Source organism: Malania oleifera, chromosome 11, assembly GCF_029873635.1.
Source record: "Malania oleifera isolate guangnan ecotype guangnan chromosome 11, ASM2987363v1, whole genome shotgun sequence".
In the NCBI taxonomy this organism is placed as follows: Eukaryota; Viridiplantae; Streptophyta; class Magnoliopsida; order Santalales; family Ximeniaceae; genus Malania; species Malania oleifera.
Window position 1 is genome coordinate 55,682,271 of NC_080427.1, and position 17,975 is coordinate 55,700,245.

The window sequence follows — 17,975 nt, forward strand, 5'->3', positions numbered from 1 at the left end:
AATAGTTTGTGGTAATTGAGATTTGTCAAATCAAACTGAATTAATTACCAAAAAAATAAATAAATAACCACATTTATCATCATTTAACCTTTTAAAAAAAAATGAAACGAGGATCGGAAACTTTCATTTTATATCTAAAGAAAAACTTGCTGTCAAGTGGGCATTTGGTCTAGTGGTATGATTCTCGCTTTGGGTGCGAGAGGTCCCGAGTTCGATTCTCGGAATGCCCCACCACTTTTTGGACCATTTCTCTTCTCTCTTTTCTTTTATATTTTTCCAATACTACCCTCTCCTGCACCCGCAGTGTTCCATTTCACTTAGTTATTTTGTCGAACGGGGAAAGGGCTTTTCTGTCAACAGGTTCTAATAAATTGCCTCACGACGCTCTATCCTATCTTCTTCAGCAACCCCCTTCTCTGTGCGACTCAAAAATGGCAACGTCTCTCTCTACTCTCACCCTTCGTTCTCCCTCTTGTCCTGCGCCCCTGCCCTCCACTTATCCCACGCAGTCCTTCAAGCAAACCCTAGAATTCCCCTTCCGAAACCACCCCCAACTGTCCCACAGAGCCTCCCTCGTCCGCCCCATCTCCGCCGTCGCCGCTCCCGAGAAGATTGAAAAGCTCGGCAACGAGCTCGCTACCCTAACACTCGAGGAGGCCCGCGTCCTCGTCGACTGGCTCCAGGAAAAGCTCGGCGTCTCCGCCGCCTCCTTCGCTCCTGCCGTCGCAGCCCCCGCCGCCCCCGGCGCAGCCGAGGCCGGACCCGCCGCCGTGGAGGAGCAGACTGAGTTCGATGTCGTGATTGATGAAGTGCCAAGCAATGCGAGGATCGCTACGATTAAGGCCGTGAGGGCCTTAACGAGCTTGGCGTTGAAAGAGGCCAAGGACTTGATCGAAGGTCTTCCGAAGAAGTTCAGAGAGGGTGCGACGAAGGAGGAGGCCGAAGATGCTAAGAAGCAGCTCGAAGAAGCTGGAGCCAAGGTCTCCATTGTGTAGATTTGTTGAAAAAACTTCGTAATTTTTCCCAATTTAAGCGTATCTTTTTCCTTGCGGAATTTATGTTGTTAGTCGGTAGATCACATCAATTTTCACATTGCGTACAGTGAAATGTGAATGCTTTCATGCTGGAGTTGTAATGAATTGAATTCCGACTTTCCGTACATGTCTTCGCTGCTTTCTACTAGTACTATTATAATTGTCTTATTGTTCTTGTTATCTTAAATTCTTTATTAAGTTATGATGATATGGTCTTTGAAATCAGTGAAATGATGTGAATGTTGTTGTTTGTTTGGCTGTAAATCAGACGAACTATTGGACCTGGATTTTGTATAAATGAGTGCTATCTGTAGAACACGAGCTTAAAGCTTTTTATTTTCCCTCCTTTTTCCTGTACTCATGGTGGAAATGTTCATGCACATAATTTCATCCTTAGTTTTAGCATGCCAAAGCTGCAATGACATGGTATCACCGGTCGGACACTTCACACCTTGTGAAGAGCTGTGTGACACTAGTTATAACACTCTTAACTAGTCATTTGAAAGTACGCAATTTGACAACACAAACAAATTCACAACCATCAAATACAAAGTTAATCGAACAAGCTACATGGTAAACTATAGAGTAATATAATTCATTATTCACGTCTGCATAGGCAAATCTATGTTTAGTAAGGGAGGCAATAGGATAAGCACGTTTACAAATTAATAAGCTTTACAATGGCTGATGAACACTTACCCTCTCGTAAAGAGCTTTTATATGCTAGTACTAGGAAACATTAAACTAATTGAGGATTCATAATCCCATTTTATACTAAGGCATTATTCTACTTTAAAGAACAAAACATATACTAAATTTAGATTATTACCATCCCATGTACACAAGATAAGGGGTCATTGGCAAGCATAATGCCTTGGATGAGCTTGGCTTGTGACACATGGTAAGGATGGGCATGGAAGTGAATGGGGACTAATGTATTTAGTTGCGATATGCATACAAAGGTTAATGAAAGTTCTGAATGTTGAAACTTATACCAGGCCAACAGGGCATGAAAAATGGAGAGATGGAAAGTTTTAAGTTCTAAGTATCATCAATTCATGCTTACTTGTGTTACAGTCTGTTCTCATTAACCATCTTGTCAGCTGTAGATTGTTTGCATTATATGTGTAATTTGTTTCTTCTAGCTATAAACAAAATAGGTGGTCCTGTTTCAACTTAAAAGAAATGCTAACTTAAGTAAGAACTTCACTAAATGAGAGATGATGTTATGATGACAAGGACCACAACGATGATGATGATGATGATGTTGATGAAAGCAGAAGGCCTTGGCTGAGTTCAACATTTAATTAGAAGGCAAAGCAAATTTAGTTAGATGTTGCATATCTGGTTTTCAAGGGCACAGAACTTAAAATACAATGCTGCAAAAATTATTCAAAAAAATGCTTTAATATTGTGAGTTATGATGCATATTTCTTTTGTGGTAAATCCAATACCATATTGTGTGTGGGTGGGTGAGGATTGAGGAAGCAGAACAACTCAAGTTGATTTCATCTGTTGTGAGGACTGATGGTCACCTTGAGTGCTTCTTGTGCTTACTTCATATTTTATTTTTATGCTTTTCTGTTCAGGGAATCTGAACTCTGGCACAAGCAAAACAATGATGCCCTCATTTCTAATGTTTAATATATGGATTTTTTTGTGTGATTTGAATTATTTTATTTTTTTAATTTTATTTTTTCTTCTCCATGCATTTTAGATTGCATTGATTTGATTTAGTAGTGTCCTTGTGTACTGAAAAGTTTTTGTTTGAGTAGAGTTCAAAACGGAGATTTGAATCATATGTTTCATGTAAGACTGCTTCTGATAGACTTGAATGGTAGGTGCAGGATGGGTTCAATTCTGTTGCCATTTCTGATTGTTGATAATGGTGTGGATATAAACACTTGTACTGATTTTGAAATTGGAAAATACCTCTGCATCTGCTATCACCATTCCTCACTCTCATGTTGCATTGTAATTTTCTGAGGGACAGAAACATAAAGTAGATTGGACTCGTAATGCAACCATTCAATAAGAATCATTGTTTGGTATTAATATGTGGATCATTCTTCTTTTATGGTAACAAAATTTTTCAATAGGAATCAGGGATAATCATTGGTATTAATAGATGTCCACAGGTCCTTCATTGTTTTGGTTATTATTGCTCTGGTTGTGCTTGTTTTTGGTTGTTTTTGTCCAAAAGTGCCCCATTCTTTTCATCCTCGTTCTGCTAACTGCATGTTTGGATTGCGGAATGAAATGAGATAGGAAACGAATAGAATGAAAATTTGAATAAGTATGACCAAATCCAGTGATAAATCTGATTTTATTTTTTAAAATTCCATTTCATTTCTAAATACCAGACATGCAGTAAGGTCAACCATTTCTGCCTTGAACAGAAATGATGCTCCTCATAGAGAGGACAGGGGTTGGATGGTTGGGTTTTTGGCTTGTGGCTCTGTACAGGATGGTTATTTCTTCAGAAAATTGTTGTATTCCCATTACCTTACATTTGGTATGTGGAATAAAATGGAATTGGATAAAAAATGAATCATATTTCTCTCTTAATTATTCATATATTTTTTATTTAAAATTTAATTTGCATCCCATTCCTCACTCATTTCATTTCATGAACCAAGCTTGTTGTAAGAAGCCTCAACCTTAAGTGGATAGCTTATTCTCAAGCGACTTGAAGTTGAGAATCAACTCAGGAAGTGTATGCTGGAGTGAGATAAGGGAGCTTGAGAACTCAAATTTTATCAATTAGGAAAATAATAATAATAATAATAATAATAATTATTATTATTATTATAATAATAAAGAGTGGCTTGGACCAAATAATAAGCCAAATTGCAATCCAAATGAGCAAGGAGGTGGTTGAATTAAATTTTTACAAATTTGTGTGGATGCTTAAAAATTTTTATTTGAGATTAAAAAAAAAAGTGAATGAACTTATTTATGGTGTTATGACTTTTTTTTTTTATTTGAACTGTGGAGGACAACAAGGATTCACAAGCATCAATCCAAGTATTACTATCACATTATGTTTGGTATAGGATGTTAAGAATTTCACTTAGAAAGTTTGTCCCACAGTGGAAAAAAGTATTTGATGGGTGCTTATATACATGATGTAGTCCAAGACCTAATAGGCTTAAGCTTTTGGTTAGTGATCATCAATGTGTATCAAGCACACCTTCAATGCTAACAAGTGGTTCATAACTTTGGGTGTGGCAGTGTATGACCGAGGCTAAAAAGAGGATCATCTAAGTTGCAAGATGGATTCAAATTGGGTCAAGATGTGAGAGGAAGGATTTGTTTGGAGATGTCATTTGGAATACAATCTGAGACATGTAAGACGGCCTACTTGAGCAAACTATTGGAGAATTTCTCCCATGAGAAAGAAGATGACTTCCGTTTAAGGTAGAGCAGTTGGAACTCACATGTAGTGGAACTTCCGTTCAAGGGGGAGCAGTTGAAACTCACAAGTGAGAGGAGGAGATTGTTGAGAATTTCACTTGTAAAGTTTGTCACACATTGGAAAAAGTGAGTATTTGATAGGTGTTTATATACATAGTGTAGCTCAAAATTCAATAGGCTTAAGCTTTTGGATCAAGTTGGTGTTCATCCATGTATATTAAGTGCACCTTTGGACTCCTCCAGTGCTAACATAGGAATGGAAAGAAATAAGAATATAATGGAATGGAGAATGGGATGGAATGAAATAACTATTCACATTTCGCTATTTGGCTACAAACATATAATCATATTAAATGAAATGGACATTTCCATTCTCTATTTTATTTTCATCTTTGGAATAAATAGTTATAATATTGAAATGGAATATTCATTAATTTTTTAAAAAAAAAAATATTGAAATGTACAAATCTAACAATTTTTTTTTTTAAAATAACTATTTTAAAGATGACTTAATTAGAGAAAAAAAAAATTAAAGCATTCATTTGTTTGCAGAATTTGAAATATATATATATATATATATATATATATATATATATATATATATATATATATATAAAGTAAATTCCAACAATTTCAAATGTCTTAAGTACATAATGAAATTTAAAAGTTTCCTATTGTATTAAGAAGTTCAATGGTTTGTCAACTAAAGCTAACATTCACACAAGAAAATTAACTAAAGATGATCTTCACCTATTTTCTCTTTTCATTATTTGCAATAGTTAAACTCCACCTGTGATGCACTTAATGTCCTAATTTTTTTCGCACACAGTCGGTCCCAAGCCCGGGTTAAGGAGGAGGGTTGCGTTAGGTTTGCTGACTGCCAGCGTAAAATTTGTCAGATCACTGATATGAATCCTTACCGAATATTTGTTGGGACGTCCCCTACGAGTGACACGTTGCACTTGAACCACTCAGGTGTAGCGAAAAGTGGGCGAGGGTGGGCTAGGTCGTCGCCCCGAACGACGCGCCATGTTGGCGCCCGGGTACGGTGTCAAATATGTGAGGATTCCTGCATCATTTTAGACGTGGGCAGGTAAAGACGTTAGTTTAGGAAACTAGGATTAGATTAGCAACTTGGAATATAGGGACGCTTACGGGTAAAAGCATGGAAATTGTGGATGTAATGATTAGAATAAAAATTAATATAATTTGTCTTCAAGAAACTAAGTGGGTGGGGGAGAAAGTTAGAGAAATTGATAAATCAATATTTAAACTTTGGTATACTAGAAAAGAAAAATATAGGAATGAAGTAGGCATTATTATAGACAAAAACTTAAAAGATAGCGTTGTGGATGTAACTAGAGTAAGTGATAGAATAATAAAAATCAAGATGGTATTAGGACAAGAGATAATAAATATCATTAGTGCTTATGCTCCTTAAGTTGGCTTAACAGAAAATCTTAAGAGACAATTTTGGGAAGATATGAATAGTATTATACAAGATATACCAGGGACTGAGAAAATATTTATAGGAGGAGATCTGAATAGACACGTTGGAAAAGATAATAAAAATTATGAGAGGATATGGATATGGAGACAAAAATGAGTCAGAGGAGATGATCTTAGACTTTGTTATGTCATATGATTTTAGTATAATAAATACTTGCTTTAAGAAAAGAGAAAAACACTTAATAACCCTTAAAAGTGGACAAAATAGAAGTCAAAAGATTTTTTTTTTTAACTAGGAGGGTAGATTGTTTATCATGCAAGGATTGTAAAGTTATTCCAGGTGAAAGTCTAACCATACAATATAGAGTCTTAGTGTTAGATATATGTATTAAAAAATGGAAGAAAAATGATAAAATAAACTAGTGTAGGAGAACTAGATGGTGGAACCTAAAATGAGAAAATATAATAAAATTTAAAGATAAAATGATCAAAGATGGGGATTGGACCTTAGAGGATGGGATAGATACAAATACTGTTTCGAATAGATTAGCTAGTTCTATTAAAAAGATAGCAAAAGAGATTTTAGGTGAATCAAGGAGAAGATTCTCGAATAGCAAAGAAAGTTGGTGGTGGGATAAAGATGTACAAAATATCATAAAGACAAAAAGAATTTGGTATAAAACATGACAAAAATGTAGAAATAGAGATAACTCTGAAAAATATAAGGAGGCAAGAAAAGATGCAAAAAGGGCCATTAGGGAAGTTAAATATAGATTATTTAATAGTTTGTATGATAGATTAGGTACAAAAGAAGGGGAAAGAGATATATTTAAACTTGCTAAAGTTAGAAAAAGGAAGAGTAAGGACTTACAAAATGTAAAATGCATAAAAAGTGAGGATGATATTGTCTTGGTTAAGGACGAAGATATTAAAGAAAGATGGCGAAGTTACTTTAGTAAGTTGTTTAACGAAAACCAAATAGAAGACTTAAATTTGCATCTCATTCCTCACTCATTTCATTTCATGAACCAAGCTTATTGTAAGAAGCCTCAACCTTAAGTGGATAGCTTATTCTCAAGCGACTTGAAGTTGAGAATCAACTCAGGAAGTGTTTGCTGGAGTGAGATAAGGGAGCTTGAGAACTCAACTTTTATCAATTAAGAAAATAATAATAATAATAATAATAATAATTATTATTATTATTATAATAAAGAGTGGCTTGGACCAAATAATAAGCCAAATTGCAATCCAAATGAGTAGGGAGGTGGTTGAATTAAATTTTTACAAATTTGTGTGGATGCTTAAAAATTTTTATTTGAGATTAAAAAAAAAAGTGAATGAACTTATTTATGGTGTTATGACTTTTTTTTTTTATTTGAACTGTGGAGGACAACAAGGATTCACAAGCATCAATCCAAGTATTACTATCACATTATGTTTGGTATAGGATGTTAAGAATTTCACTTAGAAAGTTTGTCCCACAGTGGAAAAAAGTATTTGATGGGTGCTTATATACATGATGTAGTCCAAGACCTAATAGGCTTAAGCTTTTGGTTAGTGATCATCAATGTGTATCAAGCACACCTTCAATGCTAACAAGTGGTTCATAACTTTGGGTGTGGCAGTGTATGACCGAGGCTAAAAAGAGGATCATCTAAGTTGCAAGATGGATTCAAATTGGGTCAAGATGTGAGAGGAAGGATTTGTTTGGAGATGTCATTTGGAATACAATCTGAGACATGTAAGACGGCCTACTTGAGCAAATTGTTGGAGAATTTCTCCCATGAGAAAGAAGATGACTTCCGTTCAAGGTAGAGCAGTTGGAACTCACATGTGGTGGAGCTTCAGTTCAAGGGGGAGTAGTTGAAACTCACAAGTGAGAGGGGGAGATTGTTGAGAATTTCACTTGTAAAGTTTGTCACACATTGGAAAAAGTGAGTATTTGATAGGTGTTTATATACATAGTGTAGCCCAAGATTCAATAAGCTTAAGCTTTTGGATCAAGTTGGTGTTCACCCATGTATATCAAGTGCACCTTTGGACTCCTCTAGTGCTAACATAGGAATGGAAAGAAATAAGAATATAATGGAATGGAGAATGGGATGGAATGAAATAACTATTCACATTTCACTATTTGGCTACAAACATATAATCATATTAAATGAAATGGACATTTCCATTCTCTATTTTATTTTCATCTTTGGAATAAATAGTTATAATATTGAAATGGAATATTCATTAATTTTAAAAAATATATATATATTGAAATGTACAAGTCTAACAATTTTTTTTAAATAACTCTTTTAAAGATGACTTAATTAGATAAAAAAAAAATTAAAGCATTCATTTGTTTGCAGAATTTGAAATATATATATAAAGTAAATTCCAACAATTTCATGTCTTAAGTACATAATGAAATTTAAAAGTTTCCTATTGTATTAAGAAGTTCAATGGTTCGTCAAATAAAGCTAACATTCACACAAGAAAATTAACTAAAGATGATCTTTACCTATTTTCTCTTTTTATTATTGCAATAGTTAAACTCTACCTGTGATGCACTTACTGTCTTAATTTTTTTCACACACAGTCGGTCTCAAGCCCGGGTTAAAGAGGATGGTTGCGTTAGGTTTGCTGACTGCCAGCGTAAAATTTGTCAGATCACTGATATGAATCCTTACCGAATATTTGTTGGGGCGTCTCCTACGAGCGACACGTTGCACTTGAACCACTCGGGTGTAGCGAAAAGTGGGCGAGGGTGGGCTAGGTCGTCGCCCTGAAGCGACGCGCCATGTTGGCGCCTGGGTACGGTGTCAAATATGTGAGGATTCCTGCATCATTTTAGACGTGGGCAGGTAAAGACGTTAGTTTAAAAAACTAGGATTAGATTAGCAACTTGGAATATAGGGACGCTTACAGGTAAAAGCATGGAAATTGTGGATGCAATGATTAGAATAAAAATTAATATAATTTGTCTTCAAGAAACAAAGTGGGTGGGGGAGAAAGCTAGAGAAATTAATAAATCAAGATTTAAACTTTGGTATACTGGAAAAGAAAAACATAAGAATGGAGTAGGCATTATTATAGACAAAAACTTAAAAGATAGCGTTGTGGATGTAACTAGAGTAAGTGATAGAATTATAAAAATCAAGATGATATTAGGACAAGAGATAATAAATATCATTAGTACTTATGCTCCTTAAGTTGGCTTAACAGAATATCTTAAGAGACAATTTTGGGAAGATATGGATAGTATTATACAAGATATACCAGGGACTGAGAAAATATTTATAGGAAGAGATCTGAATGGACACGTTGGAAGAGATAATAAAAATTATGAGAGGATATATAGAGGATTTGGATATGAAGACAAAAATGAGTCAGGGGGGATGATCTTAGACTTTGCTATGTCATATGATTTTAGTATAATGAATATTTGCTTTAAAAAGAGAGAAGAACACTTAATAACCTTTAAAAGTGGACAAAATAAAAGTCAATAGATTTTTTTTTTAACTAGGAGGGTAGATCGTTTATCATGCAAGGATTGTAAAGTTATTCCAGGTGAAAGTCTAACCATACAATATAGAGTCTTAGTGTTAGATATATGTATTAAAAAATGGAAGAAAAATGATAAAATAAACTAGTGTAAGAGAACTAGATGGTGGAACCTAAAATGAGAAAATATAATAAAATTTAAAGATAAAATGATCAAAGATGGGGATTGGACCTTAGAGGATGGGATAGATACAAATACTCTTTGGAATAGATTAGTTAGTTCTATTAAAAAGATAGCAAAAGAGATTTTAGGTGAATTAAGGGGAAGATTCTCGAATAACAAAGAAAGTTGGTGGTGGGATAAAGATGTACAAAAAATCATAAAGACAAAAAGAATTTGGTATAAAACATGACAAAAATGTAGAAATAGAGATAACTCTGAAAAATATAAGGAGGCAAGAAAAGATGCAAAAAGGGCCGTTAAGGAAGTTAAATATAGATTATTTAATAGTTTGTATGATAGATTAGGTACAAAAGAAGGGAAAATAGATATATTTAAACTTGCTAAAGCTAGAGAAAGGAAGAGCAAGGACTTACGAAATGTAAAATACATAAAAAGTGAGGATGATATTGTCTTGGTTAAGGACGAAGATATTAAAAAAAGATGGCGAAGTTACTTTAGTAAGTTGTTTAACGAAAATCAAATAGAAGACTTAAATTTAGAGTTGTCAAATGAGAAAAAGACTAAAAATATAAGATTTATTCGCAAAATTAGAGTTAACGAAGTTAAGTTTGCATTAAAAAAGATGAAAAATGGGAAAACTATGGAATCAAATAACATCTCAATTGAAGTTTGGAAATGCTTGGGTGATAACGGAATTATATGGTTAACTAATTTATTTAATACAATTACAAAAACTAAGAAAATGTTAGATGAATGGAGGAAAATCACTTTAATACCTATATATAAAAATAAAGGAGATATTCAAAATTATAATAACTATCGTGGAATTAAACTTATGAGTCATACGATGAAACTATGAGAAAGAGTTGTTGAACAAAAATTAAGGTTAGAAACGAAGATCTCAGAAAATCAATTTGGTTTTATGCCTGGGAGATCTGTCACAGAAGTTATTTATCTTTTAAGAAGATTAATAGAAAAATTTAGAGAAAAGAAGAGGGACTTGCATATGATATTTATTGACCTTGAGAAAGCATATGATATGATACTTAGGGAAATCCTATAGTGAGTTTTAGAAAGAAAAAAAAAAGGTATATGTTGTAGGTATACCGATGTCATTAAGGATATGTACGATGGAGTAATGACTAGTGTAAGGACTATAGATGGAGAAATTAGAGAATTTTCAATTACCATAGGTGTACATCAATGATCTGCTTTGAGTCCTTATCTTTTTTCTTTAGTGATAGACCAATTAACTAAGAGTATTCAAAAGGAGGTTCCATAGTGTATGTTGTTTGTAGATGATATTGTATTAATTGTCGAAACTAGGGATGGAGTAGAGGCTGAGTTAGAATTATGGAGAGAAGCTTTGGAATCTAGAGGCTTTAGGATAAGTAGAAAAAAAACAGAATATATGAAATGTAATTTTAGTAATATTAGGAGAAATATTGGAGACAAAGTTAAACTTGATGATGAAGAAATAAATAGCACTTGTAGATTTCGATACCTTGGATCTATAATGCAAGTTGAAAGAGAAATTGAAGATGATGTAATGCATATAGTTAAAGCAGGTTGGGTAAAATGGAGAAGTGCTTCAAGTGTGCTATGTAATCGTAGAATACCCTTAAAATTGAAAGGGAAGTTTTATAGGACAGCTATAAGACTAGCTATAGTATATGGATCAGAATGTTGGGCGACGAAGAAATATAATATCCAAAAAGTAAAATTTGCCGAGATGAGGATGCTTAGATGGATGAGTGGTATAACATTGAAAGATAAATTAATTAATGAACATATTCATGATAACTTAGGTGTAACTCCTATAAAAGATAAGATAAGGGAAGGACGACTCAGATGGTATGAACACTTGCAATGTAGGCCTTATAGTGCACCCTGTGAGGAAGAGTGACTTAGTTACTATGGGGGGCAGTAGAAGGGGTAGGGGTAAACTTAAAATAACTTGGGGGGAGATAGTGAGTAAGGATTTAATATCCTTGAATTTATCAAAAGAAATGGTCCATGATCGCATAAATTGACGGAAAATGATTCATATAGCCGACCCCACTTAGTGGGACTAAGACTTGATTTTGTGGTATTATCTGTAATAGTTTAAACTCACCTCACGGAAGTAGTTGGGGCATGTGTATAGGCAATAGAGAACTTCATGTGGGAAGCATCTTGACATCTTCATCCTTCAAATTATTATTTCCTTTAACATTTTCTTCTCTTCCCAATTCCTTCAAAACATTCGCAGGGATTTTAGCATCCTTTTTCAATTGGATGATCTTTCCCAAAAATTATAAAAAGTGAATACTTGATTGTTGGGTCACGTGTATACTTCAATAGACACGCAAGGGAGGTTTCTAAGAGTCATTAATTGTTGACATAAACTGAAAAAAAAAAAAAAAAACATCAATACTACTATTTTTTAAGGAGATTATTTTAATTATTTATTAATGGAATTTTTTGTTTGATTAATTTTGCACTATTAAGATCAACATGTAAACTCGGGGTTTGTGAGTAAGTCATACTTTTTTCAAATTCAATTTTTAAAGTTATACTTGGTTTGTGAAATGTTTATAAAGAATAGATAGATTATATTAGTTTAACCATTTATAAAAAAAATACAAAGAAATAATCAAATGACAATGCAAAAGATTTAGTCCATCAAGTATGGAGTCAGATAAGAATAAATATTTTTACCGTGAAATTTTTGAATAATCATTACATGTAATGAATTAGTAAAAGATTTTTATATTATCATTGGTTTATGATGAATCAACCTTTTTTTTTTATTTTGATGAGATGTCAAATTCTTATTATATAATTGTTCTATTTTAAGGGAAGACACTACTAACATTCTAAAAAAAATTACTGGCTATCCACATTTAGTGTTTAATGTATTAAGTGATTATTTTACCTTGATGACTTTACAAGTAGAGGTGGGCAAAAAAAATTTACAAAACAAAACAAATTGCAAAATCAAACAAAAAATTTTGTTAGCATTTTAAGTGTGATTTTGGTTTGCGTTTTTCATTTTTTTGAGTTATCGATATGATTTGATTTAGTCCATACAATAAACACGGTTAACTCAATCGAACCATATATTATAAATATATTAAAATATTATATTATTTAACTAAAATATATAGAGAAAAGAATATTGATCTTCATTGAGTTTTTGCCAAAAAGATAATAAGGACCTTTCTAGAGGTTTTAAAATTTTCAAGACCTCCCTGATATTTCAAAAATTCCAATTACTTCCATTGGTATTAGATTATCCGGATGCTAATGCTCCAAAAAAACTATCTTTTTTTTCCAAATATAAGGGTAGGTTTGTGTCTTTTAGGGAAACCTCCATAGAAGTCTTTGAAATTTTTGGAATTTCGGGCAAGGTCCCTAGGATTATTAAAACTTGAAGGAAGGTTTTTTTTTTTGTCAAATATCAGGAGATGTTAGTGTCTTTTACCCTAAATAGATATTATGTAGGCCATTTAACATAAGAAAACAATATTATTATTATTTTTTTCAAATATTGGTAAAATGTGATTTTTCTTTAAAAAATAGACTTTTATATCTTTTTTTACATGAAGTGTGTGTGTGTGTGTGTGTGTGTGTCGACATTGGTTCTATCTAGGGTGCTAATGAAGAGGAAATGACAGTTCCCAAACGAGAAGACGTTTTGAAGAAAAAGAGTAAAACAGTTAAAACCACATGATACATAGTTGTCACCTTATTTTTTTTAAAATATATATATATAGAGGAAATAAAGAAAGACCTTGAAAAAGATTTACGAAAACTAGAGTTTGAGTTTGGGAGTACATTAGTGCATAGGGAAGGTTATTAGCTAACCATCTCATTGATAATTAGCCTTTTAGAACCCTTAATGACACCCGTTCTCATAACGTTTACCGTAATTACACATATGTTATTTTCAAAAAGAAAAGAGATAGAAAATACAAGAGAAAATATCCTTTTTGGTCCTCTAGTGATTGAATCACTATCTGAGCATTCTATCATGACTTCGAGGTGCCTAGCATATTGTCCTAAGAGGGGCTGGCTTCAAAACTCTAAGCTTGATGTAAACATGATGATGATGATGATGGTGATAGATGATAAGTGAAGAAAATGGTTGGTTTGAAAATGTCAAAGTTATATTATTGAATTGAAAAATCAAAGTTTGGGAAAAGGGCACCGAGTTTATTTTATTAGTCTTTGAAGAAAATGAAAATGGTGAGCTTTGAGAAAAAGACTTCAGTTGGAAGTGATGAAATGCACGAATTTTAGAACAAAAATTTAGGACTTCATCATTGATCTTCTAAAAATCGAGAAAAAAATATTGAAAAAATATAATATTTTTTGGATTTTTGAAATTATTTTTAAACAGGAAAAAACTCTATACCAAACAAATGGGCACGATATTTTTGGTATATTTTTATTGGTCGGAGCTATAATCCTTCTCAAATCATACGCTTTTTGAAAGTTAAAAACCCTTTTCAATATACAATATAATTCCTTCCTTTATTTTATCATCAGTTGAAATTGGACTTTTGGCAACCAAGTGACGAAATTTCTAATTTTTGAGATTTTTTTTCATATTTTCTATTGTTTGGAACTTTCAAAAATGACTAGATTAAATAAACACTAATGCAAACACAAACACATACATATACTTATATGCACAAACATACGCATAAAAACACATATATGACTACACAAACAAATACAAACTTAAATATACATATATACATATATACATATATACATATATAATTTGCATAGTACTTACATAATACTAAATATATACCATATTTGAATTGGCAAGTGCTAGAAGTTGATTAAACTTTAAAGCAATTAAAGAAAACTTTTGGTTCTTATTACTATTTTGAATGTAGACCTCTTCGATCAATTGAAATGGTTGCATGTGCAGAGGGAGGATTTCTTTTTCCCTTAGGTCTAGTCCATTCAGGGGGATAGCCATGCAATTGGAAATATTTGTCAATTGTATGACCATTGTAGCCACAATGAGTGCGATGCAGTGAAGATTTCTTTGACTTCTCTTTGGAGAACTTGGACTGAATTGTCTGATTAGGTTGAGTAAATTGCTTTGCTAACAAAGCATGCATGTGCTTCAGTGCTTGCAGAATTGGTAAGCTGCCTCTAAATTTCTTCTTGAAGCAGTAAAGAAAACACTTTAGCCATGCTAGGTGTCACGGTCCGACTATTTTCATACCCTTGTGAAGGGCCGTGCGACGCTAGCTAAAGCACTCTTGTTTAACTAGCCAGCCTATCGTTTACCAACATTCATCTACGAAGCACTTTCATTAACATTCATTCAGATAGTAGTAGAAACAGTAATCAATTCATGAAAGCCGTGGTAAGCAAGCAGTAAACATTGAAGCAAACATAGTTCATTAACAAATCCTCCGTTGACATGGTGTACTTAGCGAGGGAGGCAAGTAGGCTAAGCACGTTGACAATTGCTAGTGAGTTTTACAATGACTGATGAACACTCACCCTCCCCTAAAGAGGTTTTTATGTAATTATCATCCTGACACTAGGAAACATCAAAGTGACCGAGGAGTCATACTGCCTTATTTGGAATACAAAGACACTACTAACAAAAAATAACCCTACACTAGTATTTACATGATGGAAACCTATCCCAAGCACACGAGATAAGCGGTCACAGGCAAGCATAATTCCTTGAACAAGCTTAGCTCATGACATTCTCTCCCACTTATGTGGTTGACGTCCTCGTAGAATTTTGGCGGTAGGTACACTTCAAATTTGTCCACGAACAGTTGAATATCTTCCGCTGAAATCCAATTGATTTCTTTGTCATCAAGGCATTTCCACTTCATTAGGAACTTCTAGCACTTCTTCCTTGAGGATGTGAACTTTCTGTCTGCAAGGATCCCTTCAACGTCAGGTCTGTCAGGTTGCACTGTCTTCAACTTTGCTCTATTGGACTGACTTCTGCTCAAGTCATTGGTGTTGGCGTTGAATGGCTTGAGGCAGCTGATATGAAACTGCGGTCTTCTCCCCTTATCTACCCACTTCTTTATCTGCTCAGAAGCTTTCTCCAGATAGGCTTGGGCAAACTCTGCATTCTATCTCCCTTCACTAGTGAAGATGTACGCCTTGTGACTCTTTCGTCTATATGGCTCACCCACTGTGTGAGGTAACAGCGACAGTTGGCCTGTAACAAGATCAAAAGGGCTCTTGTTGGTTGTTGAGCGCCTTTGGGCGTTGCCATAGAATAGAGCCACATCAAGTAGTTGCATGTCATTCTTCTAGTTTTCGTTGACACAATGGCACAAGTACTCATCTAGTAGCTCTCTGAATCTCTTCATCTATTTGTCTATTTGTCGGTGTCTCTTCATCTGTTTGTCTATTTGTCGGTGATAACTCGAAGAGATGTTAAGATGTGACCTGAATATCCTGAAAAACCCTGTCAAGAAGTTATCAGTAAACATTAAATCTTGGTCACAAATAATAACTTGGGGAACACCCCAATGTTTCTCAATAGTCACAAGGAACAATTGTGTCGTCTCCTTTACCGAACAGTACTTTGGTGCGGCCATGAAAGTACCATACTTCTTCCACTCCCCCTTGTCTTGTTGGCAAGTGAGACAAGTTTTGGTATAATCAACCACATCATCCTGCGTGTGCGGCCAATAATACCTTGCCAGTAGACCTGTCATTGGAGTCATTCTCCGCGAATACCCCTCAACGAACTTCCTGCAGTATTTAGTAAGGCCAAGAAAGGAACGCAACTCCTTTATTGTTAGGGGGATCTTCCATTCTTGAATCATCATTACCTTCTCCATACCCCTCCGGATACGACCTTGTTCAACCACTTGACCGAGGAATTTGTTGCTTCGCCGAGCGAAATAGAAATTCTCCTTCTTCACATCCAGACTGTTTCCCCTCAGCCTGTCGAACACCTTTCGTAGATGCTCTTCATGTTTCCTCTGAAACAACACCGATGCTCCCAACGATGTTTTGGAAGGGCAAACACATCCAGCTTCCAATTCATCAAGTTGCTTCCCCAACTCTACTATCTCTCGAGGCGCAATCTGACATGGCCCTTTAGTAGGTGGTTTCACTCCTAATAATAACTCGATCTCATCCTCCACAGTTCGTCGTGAAGGCAAATTGTGAGGCAGCTTATCCGGAAACACCTCCATATACTCATCCAACACCGCTTGGATGGTCATAGGCTCTAGCTCTTGGCCTACTTCTTTGTCTACCACCACCGTGGCTAGACGTGTCTGCTTACCCTAACCCAATCCCTCATTGAGTTGTATGGCTGAAAGGGACTTCCCGTCGTCTCCTTTCATCGCAACGACTTGCACTATGCATGAGTGATCTCCCATCAGACACAGGGAACCAGCTGAAGGCATCAGCATTGACTTCATCCCCCTTAGGAACTCCATTCCTAGAATGACTAAAAAGTCATCCAATGGCACCGCTATAAAATTCACATGACCTTCCCACTGTCCAAGTTTTACAGTCACTTGCTTGGCTACTCCCAAAGTAGGCTAGGCTACAGAGTTAACTGCTTTCATGCGTCCTGTATCCTTCTCTAAAGATAAGTTGAGTCTCCATGCTTCCAACTACGAAACAAAATTATGAGTAGCCCCCGTATCCACCATAGCGCGAGTACTCTTCCCATTTATCCTCAAGTCCACAAACATTAACCCTTTAGCTCGTGTAACTTTCGGTGTTTTTGCCTGCTTTTCCAATGCATTCACCAGCCGCACTGAACCCACGCTCGGGGCATCATCCTCTTCCCTATCGTCTTCCACTGCCTGCTCTGCAATGGAAGCCTGTAAAGCATTAAGTGATGCTTTGTGAGGGCACTCAAAAACTCTATGAGGTCCACTACACAAGTAGCACGAAATTTTACTCTTCCCCTTTCCATTGTGTGTGTTGAACCCTTGAGACGACGAAGCTTCCTTTGAGGTTGATGATTTAGATTCGGCTCCCCTACTCTTGGGTTTTCCATTCTTGAAAGACTTTCCACTGTTTCCCTCTTCACCAAACCGTTTGGATGAATTGGTCTCATCACCAACGTAGTTTGTCAAGCGTTCTGTAGCCGCTTGTGCAGTTGACAAGTCTTGAACCCTTTGCCTATGAAATTCAGTTATTACCCACGATTTCATCCCCTCTAGAAAATAGAACAACTTGTCCTTCTCCAACATATCCCGAATATCCAACATCAAAGCAGAAAATTGTTTCACATATTCGCTGATCGACCCCGTATGCTCGAGATCTCTCAATTTTCTCCTTGCATTATACTCAACATTCTCAGGAAAGAATTGGGCCTTGAGCTCTCTCTTTAAGTCTACCCAACTATGAATTACACAACTTCCATTTTCAATTTCTCTGTACTT

The 17,975-nt window shown here is 35.0% G+C and overlaps 1 protein-coding gene and 1 non-coding gene across 2 annotated transcripts; both read left to right on the forward strand.

Moving 5' to 3' along the window:
* The first annotated feature begins 158 nt into the window (after positions 1-158).
* TRNAP-UGG (transfer RNA proline (anticodon UGG)) lies at positions 159-230 on the forward strand. Its single transcript has one exon. It is a non-coding gene; the product is annotated as a tRNA-Pro (tRNA).
* A 79-nt stretch (positions 231-309) lies between these two features.
* LOC131168480 (large ribosomal subunit protein bL12c-like) lies at positions 310-1,214 on the forward strand. The gene has a single exon (XM_058127938.1). It carries the CDS (start codon positions 432-434, stop codon positions 993-995), a length of 564 nt encoding a protein of 187 aa, XP_057983921.1. The 5' UTR covers positions 310-431; the 3' UTR covers positions 996-1,214.
* The last annotated feature ends 16,761 nt before the right edge of the window (positions 1,215-17,975 follow it).

Excerpts from the sequence above, each read along its gene's own strand:
- LOC131168480 (XM_058127938.1), top strand. The coding sequence starts at position 432 with ATGGCAACGTCTCTCTCTACTCTCACCCTTCGTTCTCCCTCTTGTCCT.